The 17,986-nt window shown below is 34.4% G+C and overlaps 1 protein-coding gene across 1 annotated transcript; it reads right to left on the reverse strand.

Moving 5' to 3' along the window:
* Positions 1-8,014: 8,014 nt before the first annotated feature.
* On the reverse strand, positions 8,015-13,598 carry LOC148124293 (vomeronasal type-2 receptor 26-like). The gene is made up of 4 exons (XM_087916492.1): positions 13,426-13,598; positions 12,139-12,360; positions 10,499-10,625; positions 8,015-9,623 (listed from the first exon to the last, which is right to left on the reverse strand). The coding sequence occupies exons 1-4, from the start codon at positions 13,510-13,512 to the stop codon at positions 8,713-8,715; spliced, it is 1,347 nt and encodes a 448-aa protein (XP_087772618.1). The 5' UTR covers positions 13,513-13,598; the 3' UTR covers positions 8,015-8,712.
* Between the last annotated feature and the right edge of the window lie 4,388 nt (positions 13,599-17,986).

Consider the following 17,986-nt stretch of genomic DNA (forward strand, 5'->3'; position numbering starts at 1 on the left):
TTAGGATTACATTAGCTTTTTTTGGCGGCTGCTGCACACTGCTGGCTCATATTTAGCTGGTTGTCCACTAAGACTCCAAGATCCCTCTTACAGTTACTGCTATTGAGCCTGGTTTCATTTAGTCTATATATGTACTTTTGGTTTTTCTTGCCTAAGTGTAGGATTTTGCTTTTCTCTACATTGAATTTCATTTTGTTAGATATGGCCCAGTGTTCTAGTCTGTCAAGCTCCACCTGCATCTTGAGCCTATCTTCTTGGGTGTTAGCTGTTCTGCCAGCTTAGCATCAGTTCCCCTTCTATTCCTTCATCTAAGTTGTTAATGAAGATATTGAAGAGTACTAGGCCTAAGACGGAACCTTGTGGCACCCCACTGCTTACTTCCCTCCATGTAGACTTAGACCCATTAAGGACTACTCATTGAGTATAGTTTGTCAGCCAGTTATGAGTCCATCTAGTGGTGGTGCTATCTATTCCACTGTTTTTTAGCTTACTAAGAAGTAGGTTGTGGTCTACTTTATCGAATGCTTTGCTGAAATCTAAATATATTATGTCCACAGTATTTTACTGGTCTACTAAGGTAGTCACTATGTTGAAAAATGAAATAAGATTGGTTTGGCATGATCTGTTCTTAACAAACCTGTGCTGACTGCTAGTTATTATGTTACTTGTTTCTAGATGTTGGCAGATCTGTTTTTTTATTATCTTTTCCAGTATCTTCCCAGGTAATGATGTTAGGCTGATTGGTCTATAGTTTCATGGGTCTGGTTTTTTTTTCCTTTTTTGAAGATGGGAACTACATCAGCTGTTTTCCAGACCTCTGGTAGTTCCCCAGTGCTCCAGGATTTTTGAAAGACCCGAAACTACTTACAACTCAATTTTGGTATTCTGATGGTGTTACTGCCTTTCTAGCACTAGGCAGCCAAGTCACTTTTACATCTCATTACAACATTCTACAAACACGCGGCACAATTTACAATGTTCCTTACTGGAAACTGGCCAGTTACAGTACATATGTGCCTCAACCAATACTTTTCATAACTTATGACATGAATTCCAGGAATAAATCAAGGACTACCTGTATTTTAATTTATATGTACAAATAAGCATGGCAACCTTTTCAGCATCCAACAATAGATTGATCAACTACCATTTCAGTGGTTAATAAATTACATTACCAAACAAACTAATAAGATTTCTATTTTCTATCTCCCATTTACCAAAGTACCTTAAACATCATTTTATATCTTATTTTTACCTGTGGAATTTTGTAGGCACTCAAGATGTTCATCATGTAGAGACAAACATGAGAGTTAGGTCCCCCAATGACTCCCACAATCTTGTTCTGAATATGACATTTGTAGTTTGGGATGAGCTTTTCCTGAGTGGATAGAAGTTCCATTGAGGCAAGATAGATCCACCTTGCCAAAAAATAGCTATTTAAGATGTGGAAGCCCAAACTGACATTGGGTAAGAGTTGGGTATTCTCATTTATTTCCTTCATAGCAAATACCAAAGCCAGAATATGCTGGTAATTCTGAGTGACCATCCTAGGTTATGAGCAATAGATTCCAGATTACCACATTCTTTAGATCTTATCACTAATTCTATCACAACACGATCATTTGCATAGTTGCCCCTTGAAAATAGAAGGCTTATTGTATGGAATAAGTTTAAAACATACTATGTCAGATATACATTAACAGCATAAATTCACCCCAATGGATTAAATTCACCATCAATGCAAAACAAAATGTTCCAGAAATTGAAAAGACAAAATGCAGATATTGTTTGCCTCCAAGAAACATTTATATAAATAACAGGGAACCCATTTCTGTTAAAGCAATGGAAATTGAGGCAAAAATATACAACAACTGTACAGAGTAAAAAATAAAGTGAAATAGTAACTTATATCAAACCATCTGCCCTGGAAGATTTGGATTTATCAAAAGAGAGCAAGGAATATATTAATCTAAAAATATGAAATTAAAAAAAATAAAACAATCATGCTGGCTTCAACATATGCTCCAAATAAAAGTGAAAAACATTATAATATATTGCAAATTAGCAGATATTTAAAAGTAATGCATTGTTTTCCCTTTTCTTTCTTTGTTTTCTTTTCTGCTTATGATCTTTTTGTACAATATTTTAATATTGTTAAGCTTGCTTTGCTCAACTCTTTTTCCATTTTAAAAGGCATGATTATATGTGCAATGTATATATGTGAAGAGATATCTATGTTTATTATTATGAATATTATATTCTAATTTAATGCATACTTATATACATTAGATAGATAGATAGATAGATAGATAGATAGATAGATAGATAGATAGATAGATAGATACAGAGGTGGTATTAAGCAGGTTCTGACCAGTTCTACAGAACTGGTAATGGAAATTTTGAGGAGAACTGGCAAATTTTGAGGAGAACTGGCAAATACCCCCTCTGACTGGAGATTTACAGTATCCTTCCCCTGCCACTGCCCACTAAGCCATGCCCATAGAGCCTGTAGTAAAAAAAATTGAATCCCATCACTGGATAGATAGATAGATAGATAGATAGATAGATAGATAGATAGATAGATAGATAGATAGATAGATAGATAGAATGAACATTCCCCCTCCCCAGGGGAATATTTTCCCCCTAAAGGTGCACTTTAATACTGTCATTTTAGTATTTTTCAGTCTTTCAATATAGAAGATAATATTTATATAGTAGATGATTTGCCTGATGTTCATGATGAAAGATGACTACAGAAAGCTTCTATTATATCTTTACAATTTGCAATAGGTAATAAAAATAAACACATGAGAATTTTTATATGCTAAAATGCCATATTCTCTTATTTTCATGTCTAAGTTGAAGCTTTAGATGAAACCTCTACATGGAACTAAAAATAGTTCCAATAGCATAAAAATTATCTGACCACATAGAAGATATATTTGATTTTTCAGGCTAAGGTACTTACAAAAGGTCATCAAAAGTTTCATCAGATCTTGGTTCATGTTGTTCTTTAATTTCCACTTGTCCACCTACTGCACCTTCTTCTTTTTCAGTCTCCATTTGATCCTCTTGAAATTCAATTAGTGAGACCTCTTTTTCTGCCTCTTTCTCTCTCCTTCCAAAAAATTCTGCATAGAATAATTCTGCTTTCTCGATTGAATCAATTCTGTGTCTCTGTTCTTGCCATGTAAACATTAATCCTTCTGGAATTAGCCATCTGTAATTCACCTCTTTTTTCAGAAACATTTTAGTTAAAAATCGGTATTCTCTTATCTCTCTCACTTTTCTGGGTATTTGTTTTAAGACCCCAATCTCCTTGCCCTTGTATTTCAGTGTTTTCTCTCTTGCCACTTGCAATATTTGTGTTTTAATGGCTTTTTTTGTAAATCTGATATGAACTTTTCTTGGTAGATTATTTCTCATCGCATATCTTGTAAAAACTCGATATACCTCATCTACTCCATCCATCATCTCCTCTTCTGTTATTTCCAAAGCTTCAGACAATATTTCTATCATTATCGCAGCTAGATTTTGTCCTTTTTCTTCCGCTATGTTTTGAAATCTGAGATAAAATTCTGATTTATCCATCTCCCATTTCAGCATCCCACTTTTATCTTGTTCAACCACTGTTAATCTGGTATCAATGTCTCCAATCTTTTTGTCTCTTTGTTTATCTTCTTCTTCAGTTTTTTGTTGAATATTCTCCACTTTTTCATCAGTTTTCCCTATTCTTTGCTCAATATTCTCTGTTCTTTGCTCAATGTTCTCTATTCTCTTTTCAATAGTGTCTGATTTTGTTTTAAGGTCTTGGATTCCTTGCACAATCATCTGTAGAGTCACTTTTTCTTGTTCTTTGTCTTGCTTTAACATTGTCTGGATTGAACATTGTCCTCCAGATGGTGGGGAGGCGGAAGTAGAAGTTGAGGAGCCAGAAGGTATCAATTTCATGCCCATTTTAAACAATTGAAGATCTTCAGGTTCTTCTGAACCTTAATCCAATTATGAATAATCCAAAGTGAAAAATAAAAATAGTAAAGAGAAAAAAAGCCCAATAGTAATAAAAAGAAAAGGAGAAAAAAATTCTTCTTCTAAGCCTTAATCCAATCAATAGTTAAGTAAAAAGGAAGGGAAGAAACAAAAAAAATGCTTAAAAAAAGAACAAAAAAGAAAGAGAGAAAGGAATTCTTCACCACCTTAATTCAATTAAGAGGTCTCAAAAATGAAAACATAAAAACATAAAAATGAACCTAGAGTAACCCCACTATCACCCTTGCTATTTGTATTAACTTTGGAAGTGTTGAATAGAAATATTAGAGACGATAAGAGTATAAAAGGAATGAAAATTAAAAAGGAAGAATTTAAATTGCAAGCCTTTGCAGATGATTTGGCCTTTAGAAACAGCATCAAAATTATTGGAAAAGATAGAGACATATGGTAAGGTGGCTGGTTTGAAAATTAATAAAGATAAAACAAAGATTTTGAGAAAGAATATGCTACTAAGACAAAAAGAAGAACTGGCAGACCTATTGAAAATTCAAGTCACAAACAAGGTTAAGTATTTGGGGATACATTTGACAGCAAGATGTAGTACATTAAAAGAGAATAATTACATTAAACTTAAACAACAGATAGCGTTAGATTTGACGAAATGGGAAAATCTATAATTGTCATTAATAGGGAGAATCTCAACAATCAAGATGAATATCTTACCCAGAATTTTATACCTGTTTCAAACAATACCAATTAGAAAGGATTATTTTGAAGATTTAAATAAAATAGTGTTGAAATATATATGGCAAGGTAAGAAAGCGAGAATAAAGTTAAAACTCTTGCAAGATGCTAGAATTAGAGGAGGATTTGGCCTGCCTAATTGGGAGTTGTACTACCAAGCTACAAACTTGATGTGGGCTAAGGAATGGATAACATTAAGAAATACTAGATTGTTAACACTGGAAGGACATGATTTGTTGTTGGGGTGGCATGCTTTTCTATGGTATAAGGGAACTAAAACACAGGGCTATTTTAGAAGACATCATATATGGGAGTCTCTGTGGTTAAATTGGGAGAAGATTAAAAGACAACGTTATTTGAAAATTCCCATCTGGTTATTGACTATTGAAGCATTTTCCTATCCCATAATATATAAGAAGGAACAAACAGTTAGATATGGGGAAATATTGGATGAAAAGGATGAACTTAAATCGATGCAAAATCTAGAGGAACAAGGTATAAAGATGAATTGGTTTTCATATGCACAAATACATTCAAGGTATGATGAAGATCTCAAAACAGAAGGATTTTATGACAAATTGACTGACTTAGATAAGATTTTGACAGGTACTGATGAAAAGGTGATTAAAAAATTATATGGTTATTTATTGGAAACTAAACTAGAGGAAGAACAAGTTAAAGAAACTATGATTGCTTGGGGGAAGAATTTTGGATATGGGATTGATTTAGAGAAATGGCAAAAATTGTGGTTTCAACATTATAAAATGACAATGTCAGCAGCATATAAAGAAAATTTGTATAAGATGTTTTATAGGTGGCATTTTCCCCTGACAAGAATAGCAATAATGTTCAAAAATTAATCTGAAAAATGTTGGAAATGTCATCAGATACCTGGCTCATATTACCATATGTGGTGGACTTGTGACGATGCTAGAAAATACTGGACTAAAATCCGCATGTGGTTGGAAAAAATGACAAAGAAACATATAGACTTGAAACCAGAGTTATTTTTATTGGGAATTTTACCTGATATATATAGTAAAGATTTAAAATATTTGATTGTAAATGTATTAACAGCGGCTAGGATTGTATTTGCTAAAAATTGGAAAAGTGAGAAAATACCATTACAGGAGGAAATTATTTAGAAAATATTGGAATGTGCTGAAATGAGTAGATTGACATTTGAAATTAGAGAACAAGAAGATAAACAATTTTATAAAATTTGGGACCTTTTCTATCAATGGTTAGATAATAAAATACAATAAGAGAATATCTAGAATTTTAGAAAATAATGAATATATAAACATGTATTTCTTTTTTTTCTTATCATATCTATAAAATGTTTTTAGGATAGATTTGGTAGGATTATATGAATTGTTATAAAATAAACCAAGTAAATTATAGTTATCTCACAAAGTAGGAATGAACAAAATTATAGTCAAATGATTGTTTAATAGCGATACTAGGGTATTCAATTTTTGATTGATAATATGAGTTATTATGCAATGTGACTGTAATTGAGACAATGAAATGGATGCACAAAAAATTTGTAAACCAACTGACACATTGCTTGTATACTTATGAAAGAAAGTTGGATGGTTTTATGTTTTGTTTGTTTTTGTTTGTCTTTAAAAACCAATAAAACTTGTTTAAAAAAAAGTTTCATCAGAAGTTGGCTTCTGGAAAGTTATTGGACTTGAGAAAATGTAGACTTGAGAGGTAATGCTAGCAATGATAAAATCTCCAGGCTGGTAATATTGTGGACAATAGGCAGAGGTGCCTTAATAGGACACTTAGCTAGAGGAATCTTTCTCTGGCCATAAAGTACAACTACTAGGACTGTCATCAGTGTTAAATATAACATGACTTTAACTGAGAATCTTCTTGTTTTATTCCAAATAGTTTGACCCTTTATTGGTTTGTTTTTAATACTGCTAATTCATATGGCATCACTCAGCTGATTGAAAGCCAGAATCATATAGAATCAACTGCCAATAATCCTAGTACTGTAGTTCTCCCTTTCTCATCCTTCATAAACAGAAACATGAGATCATTATTCATATGAATGAAACATGAAATATTAGTACATTTGACTTTTCACTTATTCTTCTGTCCTAAGGGAATGTTAATGAACCAGGAAGTTATGTACAGTATTAATTGTGGTTATTTCATAATTACAGTGAGACAGGGAATACTTACCAATTTTGAATTCTTTGTATTGTTAAAATGTTTCAGAGCTCAACATTTGACCTTGATAACACCCCAGCTGGCATCTTCCCAATCTATTTCTTTGAAAGAATTATCTATAGCACTGTCTGCCCTCTGTAATGAGGTTACTCCCACATTTAGGACAGCCCCAACTCTGTTGATTTTTGTATGTATGCAACTGTATCTTTCTGCATGTTTGTGTGTGTCCGTATGCATGTGTGTATGTGCATGTGTGTGCGTGCACACATGTATGCACTCAAGCCCCCCCACACACACATACAGTGTCTATTCATAGTGTACAGTATACAAAAAAAATATGAAAGAGAAAATGTATGACAATGGAAGAAAACACAATTATGTCCTACAATTATGTTTCTATTTACCATCTCATACCTTTACCTATCCCCATATAATGGATGTACCACTGTAGAAAATTGTAAAACAAATGGAAGTTTTCCAATTGCACCAATTATATTTATTCTCCAAAGAAGTTCCTTATGGTTTAATTAAACTATAGCAAGCCCAAGAGATTGAAGAGCCACCACCAGGGAGATGGGTCCAAATGCTATGTGTGGGAATGGAAGGAAAATGATCTTAAAAATATCTTTAAAACCTTATGGTGCAGTCAGAACAATCTTGAACTGAACACACTCAAAGCTGTAGAGATGATAGTAGATTTTAGGAGATGCCCTGCTATTCTACCACCTCTTACACTACTGGATAACACAGATTTAACCCAGAGGAGACCTTCAAGTTTCTAGGTTCTATCTCAGGATTTATAATAGACACCTAACATCAAAAATGTCATCAAAAAAGCACAATGAAGAGTGTTCTTCCTGCACCAATTCAGAAAGCTCAGACTGCCCAAGGAGCTGCTGATACACTTCTAGAAAGGAATTATTGAATCTGTCATTTGTACCTCTATAACTGTCTGATTTGGCACAGATACAGATTTCAATAGACAATTAGAACTGCAGAAAAAATAATTACAATCAGCTTGCCTTCCACTGACTATCTGTACAATGCACAAGCCAGAAAGAAGGCTGTGAAACTATCTACAGACTGTTTACATCCTGGACACAAACTGTTTAAACTTCTTCCCTCAAGATGATGCTATAGGACAGGAGTGTCAAGCTCAATTTCACTGAGGGCCACATCAGCATTATGGTTCTCCTCAAAGGGCCATTTGCATGTAAGATTATGATGGCTCACAGGGGCCAGATGTGCGTGTCTGGGTAGGCAGAGCTGGGTGGTCATAGCTGGGTTGCTGTGACTAGGTAGGTGTGGCTTGGTGGGCATGGCAGGATCAATGCCACTCATTGGGCACTGCTGATTTGGGTCAGCTAGGTAGGGATGGAACAAGTTGTACTGATAGCTTTACATGGGGATAATTCAGTGCCCCACAAGCTCATCATTTCCTATGGCTATGTTACTTATTATCTTTCTCATCTGTCCTATTATGTATCTCCTTAGATTCTTATGAGTATAACTTGCTGTATCTCATGATTTACATTGACTGCTTTAGTATCCTATGACTATCACTGAGTGTTATATTTATGATTTATGATTTTGGTAATTTATGATTATGACCATCACTTGTTGCTTGTGTGTACACTGAGAACTTATGCACTGGAGACAAATTTCAACAACATTAGCAACAGATATGTTGCTAAAGCTCTCAGAATAATAAGAGGATCCCCATGGGTTACAATGGCTTCATTATGCACTAGTTCTAAGTTTCTGAATAATCTTCAGTGAATATATGATGAATTATATTCCTTCTTTGTTGCCTCTCATTAACTGTTTTTTAGTATTCAGATCAGGCCTTAGTAGAATGACAAAGCATTTGGGGAAAAAGATGCAGCCCAGTAACCCTGCACTGGAAGATAATATGGAAAGGATCTCCACAGCCACCATGTATTTTCCCTTGGTGCTCAAATATGTTGGAATAAAGGATAACCAGACACTGCAAAAACATAACAGGCTGAAGAAGATAAACTTGGTCTCATTAAAACTATCTGGTAAATGCCGTGCTTGGAAAGCCACACAGAAACCAACAATGGCAAGGAAAAGCAGGTAGAATAAGACACAATAAAACATGACAGAAAAGCCTTCATTACATCCCAGGATGATTTCTTCTGCTACTAAGTTCATATCAGCATCTGGGTATGGGGGTGAGGTTACAAGCCATATAGCACAAATAGTGATATGAATGAGGGAACAAGAAACAACAGTGTAATTATCTAATGGTTTCCCGAGCCATTGCCTCATCTTGGATCCTGGCACTGAAGCCATGAAAACTAAAATCACAATGATGGTTTTGGCCAATATACAAGAAATGGCTACTGAGAAGACAATCCCAAAAGCAGTTTGTCGCAAAAAACAGGTTACTTGTTCAGGTTTTCCAATGAATAATAAACTGCAAAGGAATGAGAGCACAAGGGAGATGAGAAGAAGGTAGGTGATATTCCGATTGTTGGCCTTGACTATGGGAGTGTCCTGGTATTTGATGAAGATCCCAAGCACCACAGTGGTAATGCAAGCAAAGACAATTGCAGTAATGGCCAAACTGATACCTAATGTGTCTTCATAAGATAAGTAAACTATATGTTTTGGAAGACACGAGTCATGGTTGTTGTTTGGATACTGTCCTTCTGGGCATGACAAACAATCATCCATATCTGTGTAGAAATGAATGATGAACAGATGAATGAACATATTCTTATTATTACAATATAGAAGATATTGTATTATCATTTTCAAAATAACAGAAAAGTAGAATCTTGAAGATTCCTTAAAGGTGCCATGCTGGCACAGTGGTTAGAATGTAGTATTTCTGCTAATTCTGCCAACTTCCAGCACTTCAATTCCTACTGGCTCAAGATTGACTCAGCCTTCAATCCTTTTCAGGTTGATAAAATGAGGACCCACGTTGCTGGGAGCAATATGCTGATTTTGTAAACTGCTTAGAGGGGGCTATAAAGCACTATAAAGTGATATGTACAGTAAGTGCTAAGTCCTAAGAGTTCACTTAAAAGTGTAGATCAGAGCACAATTTCATTATTTAGTTACAGAACTGTAGTTAGCCTGGCTAATATGTAAATAGAGGAGATGCATATTTATGGCAATACATGTGATTGGTTAGAGCAGAAGAGTTTTTTATTTGATGGAGAAGAACATCAGGCCTCTAATGAGAAAATTAGGGCAGAAATATATAGATAATGCTGGTTTTCAGAGAACAAGTAGACATTATTTCATAAATATAGAATCTTTCTAGGCCTACTGTTTTATTTGCTTTAGTTTGGAGAGTCTATGCCTTCCTCTTAGCATTTGTCTGGTTTTTATCAACATTAATTGGCTAGGTGTCATAAGGCTGAGATGTTAAGGTTCATTTTTCCTGGGAAGGTAATTAGGGGGGAGATAAAATATCTTCCTTTTTTTAACTCATCCCAGTATCCTTGAATTATCTCTGACAGCACATAAAGTATACAGTGGTACATAAATACTGAATTTTCATGGAAAGGTTAATATTTATAAACTGAAGAAGAAACCTTACCTTTCTGACTTGTAATCATCCCTTTTGGACATTTATAACACTTATAGCAGCAAAATGGCTTTCCTTCTATTTTGGCCTTACTAGAACCAGGGTGACAATGATCATTACACAGGGAATGTGGTCTTTTCTGAATAAAGGGGATTAAAAAACGAAATGTCAGTTTGGTAGTTTTGGCATGCTCAGGGGCATTGGCTTTACTCAGACACAGATATTCTGTATGCATTACCTGAGGAGAACCCCAGAATGATACATTTTCAGATGACTATGTTGATCACTGTCAACATAATGCTTAGATATCATGGCAAGCATTTACAGGGTTTTGTACATCTTGAATGTAATGTAAGATATCTACTAAGCAATGAGTTGTATGAAACAGACAGGAGATTGGGTTCAATTAAACCATATGTTGTCACTTATCAAAGGCAACAGCCACATTCTTCTTAATAACAAGCTCAACTCCTTGACAATAGAATGGAAGTATTTTACTATTGTCCTCCAGGATACTTTTTTACCAACCTAGCCTAAATCTTGGACTTTTTACTTAGCTATTCCAGTTCTCAATAAGCCTTGTAATTACATATCACACCTTAGAGCAATTTCAATCAAAAGATGACTTCCATTTCTGAATAGGGCTATTGAAGTTATAGTAGAAACAGTAGGTCATTGCCAGGATTACAGGAAGTCTTTGACCTAAAACCAGTCACTTAATGACAATTTTAACTTATGATGGACTTTTAAAAAGCTACTTATGACCCAAGTGTGCCCAACCGGTTCAGTGAGTATGCGTTTTGTGCATGCACCCAGTATTTAGAAAAGTCTTTCTGCTGCAGCCCTGGTGATTAAAACAGCTGATGATCAGCTGTGCTCAAAAACAAGAAAATAAACACAGAAAAAAGACAGGGGTGGGTGGAGCCAAATGAACACCAGAACTACCAGTTTCCCTAAATCAGTCTGAACCGAGAGAATAGCACCCCTGCTTATGACTGGGCTCAAAGTTATTACATCTGCCCCCCTCTACAGTCACAGATTTTATATTTGGCCCTCCTACAGCCAGTTGCAGCATCCTATGGTCACATGACCAAAATTTTGGTATTCTTTTTCCACTAGTTTCTTAAGTTTCTTGTAGATTTCTAATAAAATATGCCTGTTGGATGTTTTGTATTTGCTTAACAACCACATGACTTGCTTTAATATTTCATCAACATGCTTTACTTCCATTGTAAAATGTCATTAAATCAAATCTGTTTGTATGGTGCCTTTTCTTAGGAATACAAGGATTTACTACCAAAATTCCAGACCCAATAGTAAGTCAAGAATGAATTGTATTTGGTATGTAAATTAACTTATCTATGCAAAATACAGCAAATATCTGGTTAAATTTGCTAGTTTATACAGTTGGGTCCTTTAGAATGTTGAGCAATTTTGATGAGAAAGACAAAAGCAGCATCTTCTTCTGAACTTATTCAGAAGGTGTCATAATATCATTTATTTGCATACTGAACTATGGAGCATATCCCAATTCATAATGTAAATACAATACCCAAATAAGTCTATACTACTTTAATAGAAGAAAATGTCACATTTTTGTATATTCAGAATGTAGTTTAAACCTTTCCCAAATCTGTGCAAAATCTGTGTACCTGGTTAAACCTTATAGGCCATACAATGGAGTTTTCATGAATGTTGAGTGAAGAGAAAGAGTTAGGTTCTATCCATCCAACTTTGACTTTTGTAAATGTGTTATTTGCATAGGTGACCCAGTTGAAAATATCAAAGCCAGTGATTATATGCCCTTTGTCATCAAAGGAGATATTTTCTCCAGCACTGTTTATAAAGGATGTACTTCTTATAAATTTGTGGAGCTATATTGGAGAAAGAGAATTATTCTGGGAGAACCTTCATAATAATCCTAACACATTTTAAAACTAAGATGAATAATTTTGGGGGAGAAAATCAACTGAAGAATGGAAAAAAGAGGAGAAATCATTGAAGTCAGTTACCTAGGCAGGGTAGTGACACCAACTGAAATGTTTTGTAGATATATTTGGAAGACTAATTACTTTTAATGTACTAGAAACTGTTCTGTTTTAGTTTAGTTTAGTTTATTGTCATTGCACCTCCTACAATGAAATCAAACACTATCTTCAGTGCATTTCATGAGCATGAAAAATAAATACAAACACACATCTTTCATATGCCTCACATTGAACTGAAAACCCCCAACTCTGCACCAACATTGCACTATGCAGTAGAATTCAAAAGAGCTACTGCCCTGGGATAGAAGCTGTTTTTCAGCCTGTTTGTGCTTGTTTTTATTATTCTGTACCATGTGTCAGATGGTAATAGTTCAAAAAAAGGTTGCTCAGGATGAGATGTATCTTTGAGAATGTTTTGAACTTTTTTAAGGCAGCAGGAGCTAAGATCTTCCAAAGAGGGAAGAGGGCAACCAATGATTTTCTTGGCAATGACGTTAACCCTCTGGAGTGCTTTCCTATCTGCCACTGTGCAATTGGCAAACCATACAGAGGTGCAGTAAGTTAAGATACTCTCTATGGTGCAGCAGTAGAAGTGTGCTGTCTTTCTCTCTTCTTTAGGGTTTATAACATGTAACCAAAATGAGCTATTTTTCATCCAGTTTTGACAATGGAAACTTTACAACTGAAAACTAATAATACATTGATAGAGAATGGTTATAATAGGTTAACAAACACAATATTTAAAAGTATTATGATAAACATTACATTTTTCTTCTTTTATATTTCTTTCCTGATGCTTCTGGGAAATTTTTGTCCCTATATCTTTTCTTCCCATATTTAACTATCTACACTATCTCCTTCCTGCTAGAGCAGGATGGCAGACTAGAAAACCTCCAAGATCATTTCCAACTTTATTATTCTGTTTTTGCTCAACCTTGCTTTGGAAGATACCTGCCAGGCTTTTTCTTGTCTCATGTTTTTCATCATTGCTCTTTCTTTTGACGTGGAAGAAGTCATTGCACACAAAGCATGTGCCATAATGTAAACTGCATTGTAGATGCTATAGCTGTGACCACACAGCTTTGTGTCAAACAGGGTCACAGGTAGACTTTCCAGTTTTTCCTCTCCAGTGCAAATCTGCACCCCTCTCTTTTTTAGAATGGAATTTGGAAAATCACAATTAAATGCATCTTCCCAGAAGATTTTGATAAAGCCATCTTTATTTTCTGAAAGGGGGCTTCTTTTCTTCAGAAATTTCTGGAATCCCTGAGGGTAATTTGTATGAACAGCAAATGAGAATGCTCCATGGAAAAAATGTATGTCCCAATCTCTTTGAATTCTAGAAGAAGCAAAATCCATCTGTGCAGTCATAATCAACACTCGGCTTTCAATTTTTACATCATAAAATTTCAAGAATTGGAAAAGTATTCTTAGGACACTAACAGTTTCTATTTCACCTTGTATAATAACAGTATTGACAGTACTTCCTATGACAATGCGTGAAGTTGCAAACCATGCCATTCCATTTTCAGCAATGTTACTGGAAAAAGTTATTCTGGGCATTGTTTCTAAGAAGTCCACACAGACACCCTTCTGAGAATATAAGGGAAGGATATGCTGTACAAAAAAATCTCCATTGTCATCATTATAAGCAATCACACCAATTCAGGTCCATTTCAAATGCAGTAGTAACTCAACAATCCCCAAATAGTGGTGGATCACATTGGGAAACATCTGGTGAAAATAATCTTCTTTGGTTTTGTCATTTATTGTTGGAGAAGACCCATATAAGATCTTGGGGGAAAAACGTGGGAGGAGGACAGACAAAATCAAAATGAACCTTCTCATAGGTTTAGTAAAAAGACAAACTATTATAAATGGTTTCATTTTTTCTGTTTCATATTTTCTCTTATATATTTTTCTAAACACTTAATATTGCCTATGACAAATTTCCACAGATAGGATGTATTCTTAAGACCTTTGGCTTTCGAACAGCATTGACTGCAATTTTATGCATAAATTTGGACTTTCTAAAGTTTTTTTCAAAAACTCCCAATTAATGTTTCTCAGACAAATATAGAATTTATGTTGACATATAGATGGACTGTTGCAAATTGTCCTTCCTTAACAAGGTTAAATTACCATTGGATTCCCCCCCCCCAAAAAAAAGGTAGTTGCAACTCAGTTCTGTAATTCAGATGGTATCACTCCATCTGGGGTCACATGTCTGCAATTCATTTTTACAGCTGATTGTAGTAGTTCATGTTCACATGACACAAGTTACAATGTTACTTGCAGGAAACTGATTGACCCAACTGAACTTACATCTGTTGTGACTTAGGACAAAAAATATCCAGGATCCGCTACAGTCACAAACTGAGGATTACTTGTATTCTAATTTACTATAAATACAAAAACATGTGCCAGATTTTTCAGCACCTGTAGATTGATCAACTACTTTTTCAATGTTTCAGAAACACATCATCAATCCACTAATAAAATTTCCATTCTCTATCTCCCATTTACAAAAATACCTTAACTACAATGACACTCAATATTTCAAACCATTTTTTACCTGTGGAATCTTGTAGGGGCTCAAGATGTTTGTCATGTGGAGTGAGACTTCAGAAGTAGGTCCCCCAATGACTCCCATAATCCTATTCTGAATATCACATTTGTAGTTAGGGATGAATTTGTCTTGAGTGGATAGAAATTCCATTGAACCAAGATAGGTCCATATTGGCGAAAAATAGCTATTTAAGATATGGAAGCCCAAACTGACATTGGGTAAGAGTTGAGTATTCTCATTGAGTTCCTTCACAGCAAATACCAAGGCCAGGATGTGCTGATAGTTCTGAATAAACATCCTAGGTTATGAACAATAAGTTCCAGGTTACCACATTCTTTATATTTTATTAATAATTTTTTTATTGATAGCATCATTATTGTAATTTACTGCTGGAAAATAGGAACTTTATTATATGGAATTAGCAATAGCACTTACACTTATATACTGCTTTATAGTGCTTTACAGCCATCTCTAAGCAGTTTACAGAGTCAGCATATTGCCCCCGACAACTTGGGTCCTCATTTTACTGACCTCGGAAGGATGGAAGGCTGAGTCAACCTTGAACCTGGTGAGGTTCAATCTGCCAAATTGCAGACCACTGGCTGCAGTAGAAGTAGCTTGCAGTACTGCACTCTAACTACTACGCCACCAAGGCTCTATTAGTTGTTAGAATTAGATTGAAATTTGCTATTTTTAAAATATGTATGGAATACACTAACAATATAAATCCATGTTAATGTTTCTTATTCTCCATAATAACACAACAATATGTTCCATAATTTGAAAAGACAAAATGCAGATATTGTTTACCTGAATGAAAAATAGATAGTTAGAAGAGAGAGAGAGAGAGAGAGAGAGAGAGAGAGAGAGAGAGAGAGAGAGAGAGAGAGAGAGAGAGAGAGAGAGAGAGAGAGAGAGAGATCTGTTACAGCAATGAAAATTGGAGAATGAATTTATAAGTACTGCACAGAGTAAAAGATGAAATAGTAATTTATACCAGATCACCTAAAAAAATGGATTCATTGAAAGGGAACAGGGAGGATATTAGTCTTAAGAATATGAAAAGAAGAACAGACAAGACAGTCATATTAGCTTCTACATATGTTTCAAATAAAAATGAAGAACAATTTTATAATATACTGAAAATTAACATTTAATTAACATAAATTAAAAACGGGGAAGTCAGAAGTATAATACTTTTTCTTTTTTCCCCTCTGTTTTATTTTCTGCTTATTATCTGTTTTGTGTTTTAATGTTACACTTTGCCCATCTTTTTTCCACTTTAATATATTGTATTTGCAGGGAGATCTGCATGTGTTATCATGTATATTATGTTATCAATTAACATACACACAGAAACAACACAGACACTCAGAAAGGCATAGATAGATAGATAGATAGATAGATAGATAGATAGATAGATAGATAGATAGATAGATGATAGATAGATAGATAGATAGATATGTATATAGATAAATTTTTCTTCAGAGTATCTTTCAGAGTATCTCCCCCTGGAGATGCATTTTAGTAGTTTCTCTCTTTTTTTAGTTATTTTCAGTCTTTCAGATTAGAGTATGAATTTTAAAAGATTTGTGATGATCTTTTACATTCATGTCATTAGATTTATTTTTGTTTTATTTAATTTATTGGCTACTCATCTTACCAGAGATAATTGTGGGAAGCTTCTGAATGCTGTCTATGCTATTATATCTTTTACAATTTGCAATTTACAATAAAGATAAGAACATAGACATTTTTATATTGTAAAATGTTGAATAAAAAATTGTTCATGCCATCCTTTACTTTTCTTCTTATCTGCAAATTGGAGCTTCAGATGAAACCCCTACATGAAGCTAACTAGAAGATATATTTGATTGTTCAGCCTAAGGTACTTACAAAAGATCATCAACAGTTTCATCAGAAGGTGACTTCTGAAATGTTACTGGACTTGAAAAAATGAAAACTTGAGAGGTAATGCTAGCAATGATAAAATCTCCAGGCTGGTAATACTTAAGGGGAACTGGAAGAAGTGTCTTAATAGGACACTTAGCCAGAGGAATCTTTCTCTGGCCATAAATTGCAATTACTAGGACTATCATCAGTGCCAAATATAACATGATGTTAACTGAGAGTCTATCTTCTTGTTGTAATAGTTTGATCCTTTATTGATTTGTTTTTAATATTGCTAATTCAGATGGCATCACTCAGCTGATTGAAAGACAGAATCATATAGAATCAACTGCCAATAATCCTAGTAGTGTAGTTCTGCCTGTCTTATCCTTCACAAAAATAAACAGGAGATCATTGTTCATATCAATAAAACATGAGATATTAGTACACTTGACTTTTCACTTCTCTTCCTCTCCTAAGGGAATGTTCATGAGCCAGGAAGTTACTGTATAGTATTAATCATGGTTATTTCATAATTACAGTGAGACTGGAAATGTTTACCAATTTTGAATTTGGTGTTCTCTCAAAAAGTTTCAGAGCTCAATATCTTGATGACATCTCAGTTGGCATCTTCCCAATCTAGCTCTTTGAAAGAATTCTCTGTTGCACTGTTAGCTTCTGTAATTAGGTTACTGCCCAGTTTTGGATGTCCCCAACTCTGTTGATTTTTGTATGTATGCATCTGTTTGTGTATGTATTTGTGTGAAAGTAAGAAAGAGAACATGAATGACAAGCAAAGGGGGGAGAACTATATTTCCTGCACATCTTTCTATTGATGAACTAACATCTCTCTCTCTCCCTCTCTTTTTTTTTTTTTATAAATAAATTTTATTGAATTTACAATTAAAAACATATCGACATTACATATACAAAAGGGAGAGAAAAAGAAAAAGAAAAAAACGCCGTCTTACGAACCGAAAAAGAAGAGAAAAAGAGATATAAAAGAAAGAAAGAAACAAAGAAACGAAAAGAGAAAAGAAAATACATTTAAAA

The sequence above is a fragment of the Pseudonaja textilis genome, chromosome Z (assembly GCF_049901715.1).
Source record: "Pseudonaja textilis isolate UNSWEBS1 chromosome Z, rPseTex1.2, whole genome shotgun sequence".
Lineage (NCBI taxonomy): Eukaryota > Metazoa > Chordata > Lepidosauria > Squamata > Elapidae > Pseudonaja > Pseudonaja textilis.